We start from the raw sequence: 15,509 nt of genomic DNA, 5'->3' as shown, positions 1-15,509 counted from the left end.
CTCTGCATTTCCTTATTTGTCGTTTTTTTTGTTTTTTTTAATTATTTATTTATTTTTTTTTAACCCAGCATATTTAAACCCTAGATATTTCGAAATCTTCCTAACCTCATTTTGAAAATATTTTATTTTATTTTATTTTATTTTATTTCACTTTATTTTTATTTCATTCCTGTATATTAAAAATGCAGAGAACGGGGACACAGAGAGAGAGAGATAGAGGGGTGGGGGTGGGGGACTGAGGGGAAGGATGGGGGGTAAAAAAAAGATGGAAAGAGAGGGTGAACAAATGACAAAACACAAGGTGACATCAATGTAACCTCCTTCCTTCCTTCCTCCTCGCCCTCTTCCACCCCCCATCTCTCTCCCCGTCCACATTATTCTCCCCCCCGCCCCCCCACAACCTTCCTCCCCTCCAGCCACGACCCCTGCTCCCCTCACTCCCCCCTCCCCTCCCCCCTTCAGGCTCATGAAGATTGCACAAGGCCTCAGGAGGGGACGGGGGTGGGGTGGGGGGGTGGGGGGGTTGGGGAAGGGGGGTGACAAGGGGATGTAGGAGGTGGGGGGGAGAAGGAGGAGGGGGAGAGAAAATGTCAGGTTATGTCGTCCTGGCTACCGCCCAGCCCGGCAGCGACCTCTGAGGGAGGGGTGGAGAGTGGAGGAGGAGAGAGAGAGAGAAACCTGCTGAATTTTGGAAATAGGGCTGAGGCTCTCTCTGTCTCTGTCCGTGTCTCTGTATCTCACTCTCTGCCCGTATCTCTGTCTCTGTCCGTGTCTCTGTATCTCACTCTCTGTCCGCGTCTCTGTCTCTGTCCGTGTCTCTGTCTCTGTCCGTGTCTCCGTGTCTCTGTCTCTGTCCGTGTCTCTGTCTCTGTCCGTGTCTCTGTCTCTGCCCGTGTCTCTGTATCTCTGTCTCTGTCCGTGTCTCTGTCTCTGTCCGTGTCTCTGTATCTTTCTCTGCCCGTGTCTCTGTATCTCACTCTCTGTCCGTGTCTCTGTCTCTGCCCGTGTCTCTGTATCTCTGTCTCTGTCCGTGTCTCTGTCTTTGTCCGTGTCTCTGTATCTTTCTCTGTCCGTGTCTCTGTATCTCACCCTCTGTTTCTGTCTGTCTGTGTCTCTGTATCTCACTCTCTGTCTGTCTGTGTCTCTGTACCTCACTCTCTGTCCGTGTCTCTGTATCTCACTCTCTGTCTCTGTCCGTGTCTCAGTATCTCACTCTCTGTCTCTGTCCGTGTCTCAGTATCTCACTCTCTGTCCGTGTCTCTGTATCTCACTCTCTGTCTCTGTCCGTGTCTCTGTATCTCACTCTCTGTCCGTGTCTCTGTATCTCACCCTCTGTTTCTGTCTGTCTGTGTCTCAGTATCTCACTCTCTGTCCGTGTCTCTGTATCTCACTCTCTGTCTCTGTCCGTGTCTCTGTATCTCACTCTCTGTCCGTGTCTCTGTATCTCACTCTCTGTCTGTGTCTCTGTATCTCACTCTCTGTCCGTGTCTCTGTATCTCACTCTCTGTCTCTGTCCGTGTCTCTGTATCTCACTCTCTGTCCGTGTCTCTGTATGTCACTCTCTGCCCGTGTCTCTGTATCTCACCCTCTGTTTCTGTCTGTCTGTGTCTCTGTATCTCACTCTCTGTCCGTGTCTCTGTATCTCACTCTCTGTCCGTGTCTCTGTATCTCACTCTCTGTCTCTGTCCGTGTCTGTTTCTGTCTGTCTGTGTCTCTGTATCTCACTCTCTGTCTCTGTCTGTCTGTGTCTCTGTACCTCACTCTCTGTCTCTGTCTGTCTGTGTCTCTGTATCTCACTCTCTGTCTCTGTCTGTCTCTGTATCTCTCTGTCTCTGTCTGTCCGTGTCTCTGTATCTCTCTCTGTGTCTCTCTGTCTCTGTCTATGAAACACACACACACACACACGGACGCACGCATGTACGCACGCACGAACACACACACACACATGCACTCACTCACTCACACACACACACACACGCACGCACGCACACACACACACACTCTATCTATTCTCTATATCTACCCCCCCCCCCCTCTCTCTTTCTCTGTCTGTTTCCCTTCACCCGTCTCTCTCATTTTTCCTCTCTCTGTGCAGATCTCTCTCTGTGCAGATCTCTCTCTCTCTGTGCAGATCTCTCTGTGCAGATCTCTCTCTGTGCAGATCTCTCTCTCTCTCTCTCTCTCTCTCTCTGTGCAGATCTCTCTCTGTGCAGATCTCTCTCTCTCTCTGTGCAGATCTCTCTCTGTGCAGATCTCTCTCTCTCTCTCTGTGCAGATCTCTCTCTCTCTCTGTGCAGATCTCTCTCTCTCTGTGCAGATCTCTCTCTGTGCAGATCTCTCTCTCTCTGTGTGCAGATCTCTCTCTCTCTCTGTGCAGATCTCTCTCTCTCTCTCTCTCTCTCTCTCTGTGTGCAGATCTCTCTCTCTCTCTCTCTCTCTCTCTCTCTGTGTACAGATCTCTCTCTCTCTCTGTACAGATTCTCTCTCTCTCTCTCTCTCTCTCTCTCTCTCTCTCTGTGTACAGATCTCTCTCTCTCTGTGCAGATCTCTCTCTCTGTACAGATCTCTCTCTCTCTCTCTCTCTCTCTGTACAGATCTCTCTCTTTCTGTGCAGATCTCTCTCTGCACGCTGGAGATCTCTCTCTGCAGATCTCTCTCTCTCTCTCTGTACAGATCTCTCTCTCTCTCTCTGTGCAGATCTCTCTCTGCACGCTGCAGATCTCTCTCTCTCTCTCTGTGCAGATCTCTCTGTGCAGATCTCTCTCACTCTCTGTACAGATCTCTCTCTCTCTCTCTTTACAGATCTCTCTCTCTCTCTGTACAGATCTCTCTCTCTCTCTCTCTGTGTGTGCAGATCTCGCTCTCTCTCTGTACAGATGTCTCTCTCTCTCTCTCTCTCTCTCTCTACAGATCTCTCTCTCTCTCTCTGTACAGATATCTCTCTCTCTCTCTCTCTGTGCAGATCTCTGTCTCTCTCTCTCTCTCTCTCTCTCTCTCTCTCTGTGCGGATCTCTCTCTCTGTGCCGATCTCTCTCTGTGTGTAGATCTCTCTCTCTCTCTGCAGATCTCTCTCTGTGCAGATCTCTCTCTCTCTCTCTGTGCAGATCTCTCTCTGTGCAGATCTCTCTCTCTCTCTCTCCCTTTCTGTGCAGATCTCTCTCTGTGCAGATCTCTCTCTCTGTGCAGATCTCTCTCTGTGCAGATCTCTCTCTGCACGCTGCAGATCTCTCTCTCTCTCTCTCTCTCTGCAGATCTCTGTGTGCAGATGTCTCTCTCTGCAGATCTCTATTTCTCCTCTCTCTGTGTGTCTTTCTTTCTTCATCTCAATGTCACCCCGATCTCTTTCACTCTGTCTCTTCTTCTTTTCTTTTTTCTGTATTTATTACTTATGAGCAAGAGAGACGTTGCCTCTGTTTCCCCTCAGAGGCCTGGATGAAAAAAAGAGGGAAAAAAAGAAAAAGAAAGCATTTTCTTGCTTACTCCATTAGCTTCAGAAATAAAATTGGTTCCAATTCCAATTCTCTTTCTCTCCTTCCCTCCCTCTCTGTCCTTCCTCTGTTCATCCAGCCTGCATGCCTCTTTCAGTCCTCCTGGGAAGGAGAAGACGACCTCAAGAACAGAGGAATCAGAACAGAAAGAGGTAGAAAGGCAGACAGGGGGAGAGGAAGAAGAAAAGAAGAATAAAGAGAGCAGAGGGAAGAAAGAAAGAAAGGACAGAGAAAGGATGACAGTAGAAAGAAGCAGAAACACAAGGAAGAAAGGAGGAAATGCTGACCAGGCATGCAAATCTCCTCTCTCTCTCTCTCTCTGTGTATATGTGTGTGTGTGTGTGTGTGTGTGTGTATAACACCAAGGAAATCCATGCAAATCTCCTCTCTCTCTCTCTCTCTGTGTATATGTGTGTGTGTGTGTGTGTGTGTGTGTATAACACCAAGGAAATCCCGATTAAGATATTTAAAACAGTAGTGTGGGTGTGAGGGAGGTTGAGGTTGAGGAAGAGCCAGCCCATGAAATACAATTATGAACTACATGGTCACACCATTAGGATGTACCCGCGTTGCTTTTTTTTCCTTTCTTTGTTTTTCGGTTTTTTTTTCTTTTCTTACAGGTGCCTCAGTGCGTGCTAGGGCGTGCACACAAACATACACACAAACAAACACACACGCGCGTGCACACACACACACACACACACACACACACACACACACACACACACACACACACACACACCGACACACACACTTCCTCTCTCTCACACACACACATACATACACACACTCTCTCTCTCTCGCATACACTCACTCACTAACTCACTAACTCACACACACACACACACACACACAACACACACATGCACACACACACTGCCCCCCCCCCCTCTCTCTCTCTCTCTCACACATACACAGTCTCTCTCTCTCTCTCTCTCTCTCTTCTCTCTTCTCTCTCTCTCTCTTTCTCTCTCTCGCACGCACACACACACACTGGGATGAGAGGGATACAACTAATCAGGGAAGATTCCGAGAGAAGAGAGACAGTTGCAGTTGTGTGTGTGAGTGAGTGAGTGAGTGAGTGAGTGTGTGTGTGTGTGTGTGTGTGTGTGTGTGTGTGTTTAATTACATGACTGTAAATGAGCGCGCGTGTGTAATGTGTGGCGTGGTGGGGGGTGGGGGGGGAGGAGGGGGAGGGTGTAGATGTTGACGTGTTGTAGGCAGCAGAGAGGAGGGAGAGAAGGAACTAATCGATAGTTTGAAATCCCTTATTGGCATTGGAGGGCCTACCCTTTCTCTCCCCTCAGCCCCCCCCCCTCCCCTCCCCTCTCTCCCCACGATGCCGCTTGATGGAGGAAAGGGGGCGGGCACTGCTCTGCCTCTTCTCTGGGACACATGCTGTGTTTTGCCTCTCTCTGTGTCTCTGTCCCTCTCCCTCTCTCTCTCTGTCTCTCTGTTGTCTTTCTTTATCTTTTCTCTCAGTATCTCTGTTCCTTTGTCTCTAATAATGTTTTTTCTTCCTGTGTGTCTGCTGTCTCTCACTGTCTTTCTTTGTCGCTCATTGTCTCTTTACTCTCTGTCTCTCTCTTTCTCTGTATCTCTGTGTCTGTCTCTCTCTCTCTGTTTTTGTTTTGTTTTGCCTCTCTCTCACACCTCTCTCTCCCTCTCTCTTTCTCTCTCTCTCACACCTCTCTCTCCCTCTCCCTTTCTCTCTCTCTCACTCCTCTCTCCCTTTCTCCCCCTCTTCCTCTCTCCCCCTTCTCTCTCTCTCCCTCTCCACACAACTCCCTCTCTCTCTCCCTCTCCCTTTCTCTCTCTCTCTCTCACTCCTCTCTCCCTCTCTCCCTCTCTTCACACTACTCCCTCTCTCTCTCCCCCTCCCTCTTTGTCATATTCAAAGACAGCAACAACAACAATAACAAACAGTGTGCAGGGAAGTTGTGAACTTTGATGAGCAAATGAAGAAAGTATGGCAAAGTGACCGTGTCTGAGACTGCTTGGCGCTTCACGTGTGTATATATGTATGTATGTATGCATGCATGCATGCATGTGTACTATGCTTGTATATATGCATGTATGTGTAAATAGATACAGAGATACAAAGCGAAATGGAGGGAGAGGGAAAGATATATGCAGAGGAATAATACGATATGATGATAGATGCTGTGGGATGATGATACGATATGATGATAGATGCTGTGGGATGATGATACGATATGATGATAGATGCTGTGGGAAGATGATACGATATGATGATAGATGCTGTGGGATGATGATACGATATGATGATAGATGCTGTGGGATGATGATACGATATGATGATAGATGCTGTGGGATGATGATACGATATGATGATAGATGCTGTGGGATGATGATACTCCGTTTTATTTACAAGGGGAATGGAAGGACAGTGGGTGTGGGCTGTTGTTTTTGTTGTCTTTTCTTTCTTTCTTTAGCTCTGGAAAATAAAAGACAACAGGAGAAGGAGGTGACAGAAAGAATAGTGAATGGATCGATGGAATGAAAAATGGAAGGAGACAGAAAAGAGAAGAGGAGAGAGAGACAGAGACAGAGAGAGAGATGGATGAAGAAAGACGGACAGAGGGAGAAGAGAGGGATGAAGAAAGACGGACAGACAGAGAGAGAGATGGATGAAGAAAGACGGACAGAGGGAGAAGAGAGGGATGAAGCCTGAAGAGAAGGACCACCCCCCCACCCCCACCCCCCAAACTCCCCTCTCGCCTAGCTGTTCCCTCCTGGATTTAAAGAAAACAAAAACAAAACGAAGCAACCCCGCCCCCCCCCCCCCCCCCCCCCCCCCCCCCCCCCCCCCCCCCCCCCCCCCCCCCCCCCCCAAGAGAGGGATGAAGACTGAAGAGAAGGACCACCCCCCACCCCCACCCCCACCCCCCAAACTCCCCTCTCGCCTAGCTGTTCCCTCCTGGATTTAAAGAAAACAAAAACAAAACGAAGCAACCCCGCCCCCCCCCCCCCCCCCACCCCTCAAAAAAAGAAGATCGCCGTGGCCGGAGGCGCCCTCTAGCGTCCATTCCATGCAGGGGCAGGCCACCCATAGCGCACTGCACACTGTGACGTCAGCTGCACCCTATTTTTACTATTTTTTTTCTTTTTCTTTCTTTCTTTTCTTATTTATTTATTTTTTTTTAATCATCTCCGCTTTCCCAGTGGCTCTCTTTTGGGAAGGTGTTGTTGAGAGGGGCGGGGTTAGGGGGGGCGGGGGGGATGATGAGAATCGATATTGCGCTGCACTCATTGATCCACTGGGAATGCAGTTTTGGGGAGGGAGGGGGAGGTAGGGGAACGGGCGGGGTGGTAGCGGGTGGTGGGTGAAGGAGTGTAGGGTGGTGGTGGAGGTATGTTGGGTTTAGAGGTGGGTGGGGCGTTCTATTTTCAGCGAAATTCTTTCACTGTTTTTTGTGGGGGGTGGGGGTTCCCTTTACTGTTTCTCTCTGTCTCTGTTTCTGTGTCTCTCTCTGTCTCTGTTTCTGTGTCTGTGTCTCTGTCTGTGTCTGTCTGTCTGTCTGTCTGTCTGTCTCTCTCTCTCTCTCTCTCTCTTCCTTTGTATATGTGTCACTCTCTGTCTCTCTTGTTGTTTTTCAGCTGGCTCCTCACTGTTTCTACCTCTCTGTCTCTCTCTCTCCTCTTCTCTCTTTGTCCATGTCTGCACCTTTATCTCTTTATCTCCCTATCTGTTTGTCTGCCAGTCTGTCTATCTGTCTGTCCCTCCCTCCCCGTCAGAGTAAAGACGCGTGGGCCTGATGTAGCCACATGTATGGCCACACATCCCTGATGTAACCACATGTATGGCCACACATCCCTGATGTAACCACATGTATGGCCACACATCCCTGATGTAACCACATGTATGGCCACACATCCCTGATGTAACCACATGTATGGCCACACATCCCTGATGTAACCACATGTATGGCCACACATCCCTGATGTAACCACATGTATGGCCACACATCCCTGATGTAGCCACATGTATGGCCACACATCCCTGATGTAGCCACATGTATGGCCACACATCCCTGATGTAACCACATGTATGGCCACACATCCCTGATGTAACCACATGTATGGCCACACATCCCTGACAGATATCCTGATGTGACCACATGTATGGCCACACATCCCTGACATATCCTGATGTAACCACATGTATGGCCACACATCCCCGACATATCCTGATGTAACCACATGTATGGCCACACATCCCTGACATATCCTGATGTAACCACATGTATGGCCACACATTCCTGACAGATATCCTGATGTAACCACATGTATGGCCACACATCCCTGACATATCCTGATGTAACCACATATATGGCCATACATCCCTGACAGATATCCTGATGTAACCACATGTATGGCCACAAATCCCTGACAGATATCCTGATGTAACCACATGTATGGCCACACATCCCTGACATATCCTGATGTAACCACATGTATGGCCACACATCCCTGACAGATATCCTGATGTAACCACATGTATGGCCACACATCCCTGACAGATATCCTGATGTAACCACATGTATGGCCACACATCCCTGACAGATATCCTGATGTAACCACGTGTATGGACGTATGGACACAAATCCCTGACAGATATCCTGATGTAACCACATGTATGGCCACACATCCCTGACGGATATCCTGATGTAACCACATGTATGGACACAAATCCCTGACATATATCCTGATGTAACCACATGTATGGCCACACATCCCTGACAGATATCCTGATGTAACCACATGTATGGCCACACATCCCTGACAGATATCCTGATGTAACCAGATGTATGGCCACACATCCCTGACAGATATCCTGATGTAACCAGATGTATGGCCACACATCCCTGACAGATATCCTGATGTAACCACATGTATGGCCACACATCCCTGACAGATATCCTGATGTAACCACATGTATGGCCACACATCCCTGACAGATATCCTGATGTAACCAGATGTATGGACACAAATCCCTGACGGATATCCTGATGTAACCACATGTAGGGACACACATCCCTGACGGATATCCTGATGATTTCAGTGCAGTGCTCATCTCTCTCTTGCCAATTATTACGAGAACAGTCCCTCCCCCCTCTCCTCCCATCTGTGCAATTTTCAAAATTGCAACCGCGCGTGCTTTTCAGCTCTTTGCGGAGAGAGCTGTAAATGAAGTGGTGTTATTCCTGGCCTTCCCATGGTGTGCCATGTTCTGAACGCTGCCACCAAACCAAATATTGTGGAGGGATTAAAAAAATACACTTCAACAGTTCTTTACTTTGATGCACTCACAGGCTTTTCTCTCCGCCTCCCCCCCTTCCCCCCGCCCCAAATGCCATAATTCTAAAAGCAGCGATGATTTGATTGGCTGCCGAATGCATAAGAAACGCCTAAACGCATTGGTCCTTCTGCTAGATTCGAACTGTACAAGGTCGTATCGATTTGTGTTTTCCTTTTGAAGTTTGGTCATTCGTACTTCGATGTTTTCCCAGGTTGTTAGACCAGCTGTGTATAAAAAGCAGCCATCAGCTGATTGGCTGTGGAAAGGATCAGTGAAATGGCTGTGGAAAGGGCTGTGGAAAGGATCAGTAAAATGGCTGACAGAAGCATGGGTCCTGGATTCCAATTGTACAACGACATATTGATTTGTTGTGTCACTGGTCGTTAGTACTTTGATTTATTTCCTGGCGGTTTGTTCAACTGCATCGTTCTGAAAACAGCGATGGATAGACTGGCTGTCTGATGGACGAACAGAACGCCTGGTAAACGCATTGGGTATTGCATGAACAGAACGCCTGATTAATGCATGGGGTATTGCATGAACAGAACGCCTGGTTAAAGCATGGGGTATTGCATGAACAGAACGCCTGGTTAAAGCATGGGGTATTGCATGAACAAAACGCCTGATGTGTGAACCAGATTCGAACAGTACACCTAAGTGTCCTTTTTTCTTTGTCCATTTTTTGGTACTTGGTCAGGGTACTTGAACTTTGAATATAAGCGAGTAGGGGTGGGGGGTGGGGACTGGCCCAGTGGTGGCACGACAGGGTGGCCAGGGTCCAAGGTTCCATTCCCCCAAGAATCAGAACTACTCCGCCCCATCCCCACCCACCCCCCTTCTCCACCCACCCCCCTTCTCCACGCACACTTCCCTTCCTTGGTGTCTTGGGTCATTTTTCAGCTAAGACAAAACGTGAAACTTACAGGAAATGGTAAATCAGTGCGCTACAGCCCCATTCATTCGAATACAGAAAAAATGTACCAAACTACCAATACATACAGTAAACACGCATGCTAGTTTTATACCAGACAGCTGAGATATAATGTAGCAAAGTGTGGTCATCAAAAACAGCCTCTAGTTTTATACTAGACAGCTGAGATGTAATGTAGCAAAGTGTGGTCATCAAAAACAGCCTCTAGTTTTATGGAAAATATGACACAAAACATTTTTGCAACTGAAACTGAATTTTGTGGTCGTCAATATGCCACTTGTTTACGGGGAGTGGGGGGAGGGGATCGGGGGTGGGGGAAGGGGGGGCAGACAGATGATAGTCCCAACGCTCAGAGTGCAGCGTGCAACTTTGCGCACGTGGAGAACCCAAGGCAAGAAAAAGATGCGTTGTCCCTGGAGAGACAGAGGGAGAGGTCCATTTGGACTGGGAGCCAAATTTTATGCACATGGCAATGCGGCGACGATTTTTCCCATGGGGGTTGGAGGGTGGGGGCGGAAGGAGGGGGGAGCAGCCCGAATTTCACAGTGAGAAGTTCGCCATGCCCAGAAAAGGAAGAACAACACAGCATTCTGTGATTCAGTGCAGTGTGAACAGTGCAGCACAGTTCCACGTCTTCGAGATTGACAGGGAGGGCTGTTCAACGAAACATATCATATATTGGTACATTCATTCTCCAGATGTGAAAAAAATAACAACAACAAAACAACAACAACAACACATCACACTTTTGTCATACCTGACGTGGAATGTGTATTTGAAACGTAATCAGATTATACGAGGATTCTTAAAATTGAAGCAAATATAGCATATAGCAGCTTGGTGTGGTGTGATGCGTACCTCCCCCCTCTCTCTCTCCTTCTCTCTCTCTCCCTTCTTGTGTTGTTGTATTTGATTATTTTACTTTATTTTACTTATTATTTCAGGACATTGTGTAATACCACCACCACCACCCCGTCTTCCCAAAAAAAGACAAAAACAATTTAAAAAAACCCAACAAAAAACAAACAAACAACAAAACAAACAAAAAACCAAAACCAAAAAAGAAAGAAAGAAAAACAACAACAACAACAAAAAAAACAACAACCAACAAACCCCCCCCCGCCCCCCCCCCCCCCTCCCCCCAAAAAAAAGCAACAACAAAAAACAACAACAGTACCACAGCTCATCCAGTTAGCACTCAACGTCAACAGCAAAGATATTCGCATTCTCTGTCTCTCTGTATGTTTGTCAGTCTATATCATTTATGATATGTCCAGATAGACCGATATCCTTCTCTCTCCTTTTATCTCTCTTTACTCTGTTCAGTCTCCCTCCCCCCCCCCCCCCTCTCTCTCTCTGTGATCAGTGTATCCAGAATACATTGAAATCCCTACAGGAACATCTCTATTTCACTGCAAAATTCGTCTTTTGAGACGTTTCATTCATTTTACTCCGCACCCAATTTCCCCAGGGTTGTACAACTCTCCGGTTACACCGGTCTGTGCTCGGGTTGAAACTCCCTTTAATCTCCCTCCCCCCTCAACCCTGCCCCCTCCCCCCTCATCCCCCCGTGGAGGCTTGCGATTGGTATCATTCAGCATAGTGTTGGTGAGAATACTGTCCATTTGTGACTCACTTGTGTAAACAAAGTGAGTCTATGTTTTAACCCGGTGTTCGGTTGTCTGTGTGTGAGTGGTAAACTGTAACATTGCCATTTTCTCTGCAGATACTTTGTCAGTTGACACCAAATTAGAAAATAAAAATAGGAAAAATTCAGTTCTTTCCAGTCATCTTGTTTAAAACAATATTGCACCTCTGGGATGGGCACAAAAAAAAATTAAAAAAAAGAAGCCAGATTATATGCAGACTGCCTTTACTGTTATATTTATTTATTTTTTTAATTCTCTAAACTTGGCACTTTGATCTGATATTCTGACACAACAAGAGCAGTCACTGTTATCATTTTTTGTTCAAACAGGAACTTCTTTTGCTAAGCATGGAAGTTATGTTTATTTTGCAAAAGTTTTGGTGCAGATAGTAAAGAAGGGAAATTAATCTGTAATTAATGATAGGGGACTTAATTTGCTTTAAACTGATCTTTCTCATCTTAAACATTACATTTTGAAATTATACTCAATACATAAAAAGCTTGTGTGTTTTACTCTGTGTACAGGGCTTTCACTATGTTCATTCGCCCAAGTGGTCTTTTTTGGAAAATACTAAAATCAATACGAGTGGACTTTATAGATTTATTGGCTGAACCCTGAAGGTCATGGGCAAAAATCAATTGCGTACACATATTTATACACATTCAAAGCGCGTGCTCATATTCTTCGCGAACGCGAACGACATTTTGTTTCAAGTTGTTGACCTGCCCGTTCAATCCTATGTTCAATCGACAATACACGATAACATGTTATGGAAAGTTGGAGGAGACCGTTAAATATTTATTCAGAGAAAGATTTGTGAACGCCTCATCACTTACTGGATTATGCCCCAGACTGCCATAAAAATATCCACAGAATCAGTCAGAATTCACAGTTTAAAACAATAGACCATGTGAGTTAATACCCTTGAATTGATCGGAAACGTAAAAAATTCGAGTCTTGACTTTTCTCAAAATGAAGTCCTTTTCACTTCTTACGACGTTTAGAAGTACTTGTACTTGGCTCTACGTGTTATTAGTTTAACAAAATACTCAATTTTCATATCAACTTTAAAACTATAAAACTAGAATGAACATAAAAGAGAAATTGAATCGACCGTGTCAACCGGGTGTAACTAACTGAATCTTGTACATCTATGCAGATCCAGAGAAAACGGCTAAATATTGCAGTGTGATTGCGGCGATAGCCAGTCTCCTTTACTGCGGCCTTTAAGAGAATTTTTAATTGCCCTTAAGATTTTTTGAATGCCCAAGATACACCAGAATAATTTAAACAGCGTTCTCACCGCGAATACCGCAATCGATTTATCGCCCTTTAAAAAAGCATGTTTGAATATTATATTTTTGAACGTCAGTTAAGGAGCCACGATAGTGTAATGGGTAAGACAGTTTCTTCTCACCCGAACACGCGGAGTTCGAATCTGCCGTTAGGACTTTTTTTTCTGTTTTGACCCGAAGCTTTATAATAACAAATACAGAACACATTTTAACGATTAGATTTTTTTTAAAAGTGTATCACAAGTGAGTCTTGAAGGCCTTGCCTCTCTTGTTTATAAGTGGTTTTAAATTGGTTGGATGATTAGTTTCCCATCGCTCATCTGAGTGATTTCAGTAACGAGAAGTTTTAGTCCGCGCTGAAAATTAATGGCCCTTGGGATTGGTTTAGCTTGAAAACAAGGTGATTTGGTGTGGTTGTTGTTGTTGGTGGTGGTGGTGGTGGTGGTGGTGGTAGTGGTGTTGATGGTGATGACGATGATTGAGTGAGTCACGTGTGTTTATTGTGTGTGTTGCAGACACATACTTCAAATGGAGTAAACCTCACACAAGCGATCATGGTGAGTATGGCACTGTCACCTATCTCTCTTTGTCTCTCGCCCTGTCTCTGTCTTTGTCGGTCTTTGTCTTTGTCTGTCTCTTTGTCTGTCTCTCTCTCTGACTCTGTCTGTCTGTCTGTCTCTTGTTTTCACACCACCCCCACCATGAGGGACTATGGCCTATTGTGAATAAAAGTTTTCGCATTCTCTCTCTCTCTCTCTGTCTCTCTCTCTGTATCTCTGTGTTCCGATCCAATACCTGCTCCCCACCCCCTCTCTCTGTCTTCCGCTCTCTCTTCTTTCTGTCTCTCTTCATGGCTGTATCCTCTGTCCTGTTTCAGGGTCTCTCTCTGTGTACTTCTCTCTCTCTCGCCCTCACTCCTTTCTTCCCTCCTTCCATCTGCCCCCCCACCCCCCTCCCACTCCTCTCTCTCTCCCTTTCACTCTTTCTTACTGTATACACAATATATCTTTTCTGTTTGACATTTTCGTCTCGTGCGGATGAAGTGCGCGAGACGAGAGAGACAGAGAGAGACAGAGACAGACAGACAGACAAACAGACAGTCAGCAGTGTTTCAAAGTACCCTGCCTTGTCTCGTGTTTCTGTGTCAATCGATACTAGGTGGTCGCGTGGTACTTGTGTGGTCGATGCTTTGCACCGATTACTTCTAACCGTTGTTCGCGTTATTCTTTTATTCTTTTAATGTTCCTGTTTCTGTGCTAAAGGACAGAACGTGGTGTTCGTGTTGGATTGATCGGTACTGGGTGGTGTCGTCTGCTTTCCTTTCGTCCCAGCTGGATTTTTCTTCTTCTTCTTCTTCTTCTTCTTCTTCTTCTTCTTCTTCTCCTCCTCCTCAATCCTCCTCTCCAACCTCCCTTCCTTCCCTCGTAGTAATTCATCATCATCATCATCATCATCATCGACACCACCACCACCATCACCACCACCATAATCATCATCATCACCACCACCACCATCACCATCATCATCTCTTCTTCTTCTTCACCAACTTTCCTTCCTTCCTTGTAATTCATCATCATCATAATCGTCAGCATCGTCATCATCATCTTCTTCTTTCTAATACTGCTACTGCTACTACTACTACTGCTGCTGCTGCTGCTGCTGCTGCTTTTAGCATATACAGACAATGAAAAACAAAACAAACACCGTTAGGTTTGTCCCAGAGAAAATGACATTATATCTTCAGCTTTCTTTCTACATATCTCCTCCTTTTTATCTATCACTGTAGGGAAAGAGAGGGAGAGGAAGGCGGGGGCTGCACACACACACACACACACACACACACACACACACACTCTCTCTCTCTCTCTCTCTCTCTCTCTCACTCTCTCTCTCTCTCTCTTTGTTTTCCTCTCTCTCTTTCTCTGCCGCCCTCACTCCTCTCTTTTTTTGGTCTCTCTTTCTGTCTTTGTCTTTCTCTCTCCCCCCTCCCCCTCTCTCTCTGTTCCCCACTTCTCCCAGCATTCCACAGTGGCTGGAAAACGTATTTATCTGCTCTGGGTTATCTGTCTTTTCTCAGGTGCTGTGTGTCAACTTTACTTTCCAAATACATGTTTCAAAAGGCCATTCTTGGTTTGTTGAAATGGTTTTTCAGATTGTTCATTGATTCCTCTTTTTTTTAATATAATTAATTAATTGTTTATTTATTTATTTATTGTACATTGTTGACGTTCTACATTTATTGAGTTGGTGTGTGTGTGTGTGTGTGTGTGTGTGTGTGTGTGTGTGTGTGTGTGTGTGTGTGTGTACTTTGTTTTAAATTGTTTTCGATTGGCATTGTGTTTGTGGAAGGCTTTGAAAGCTGTGTTTCAAAGGGTTTACTTTTTTTTCACGTGCTCGTTTAAGAAGTGTTGTTGTTGTGATTTTGATGATTATTGATTTTGTTTCTTTTTGCTAGTGCTGAGTCGGTAGTTCCTGCATTTCTTGAGTTGATTTTATGCTTAGTCTTCGACGTTGATTCTTTTGTCGTTTGTTTGAATGATAATAATAATCATTACTATTGATTTTAATTTTGATTTTCAGTTTTTGCTTTTTTTGTTTTCGTTTCATTCCTGAAAACAAAAACCCACCAGAGAAAGGCCAGACTCGGCAGTCAAATTTGGCCAACAGTTGTTAGGAAAATTTTGTCAGGAGAAAAAAAAAAGTTGGTTTAAGTTAAAGAGATGTCCAGTCTTTAACTATGTTCTAGAATGACAGTGTAAGCTGAGTGATTTGAAAAGGTGTTGATGTTTGGGTACAGGAGTTAAGGCAGAGGTGTAGGATCGG

At 45.7% G+C, this 15,509-nt stretch overlaps 1 protein-coding gene across 1 annotated transcript in view; it reads left to right on the top strand.

Annotated features, from left to right (window-relative positions):
• Nucleotides 1-15,509, top strand: part of LOC143301963 (uncharacterized) — a 316,592-nt gene that overhangs the window by 197,972 nt on the left and 103,111 nt on the right. The window contains exon 4 of the mRNA XM_076616440.1: nucleotides 13,202-13,243. Within this exon, the coding sequence (XP_076472555.1) occupies nucleotides 13,202-13,243 (42 nt within the window). The remainder of the gene's footprint in view (nucleotides 1-13,201; nucleotides 13,244-15,509) is intronic.

Source organism: Babylonia areolata, chromosome 28 (genome assembly GCF_041734735.1).
Source record: "Babylonia areolata isolate BAREFJ2019XMU chromosome 28, ASM4173473v1, whole genome shotgun sequence".
In the NCBI taxonomy this organism is placed as follows: domain Eukaryota; kingdom Metazoa; phylum Mollusca; class Gastropoda; order Neogastropoda; family Buccinidae; genus Babylonia; species Babylonia areolata.
The sequence above is the reverse complement of the archived record's forward strand: the minus strand, read 5'-3'. Positions and strand labels throughout refer to the sequence as shown.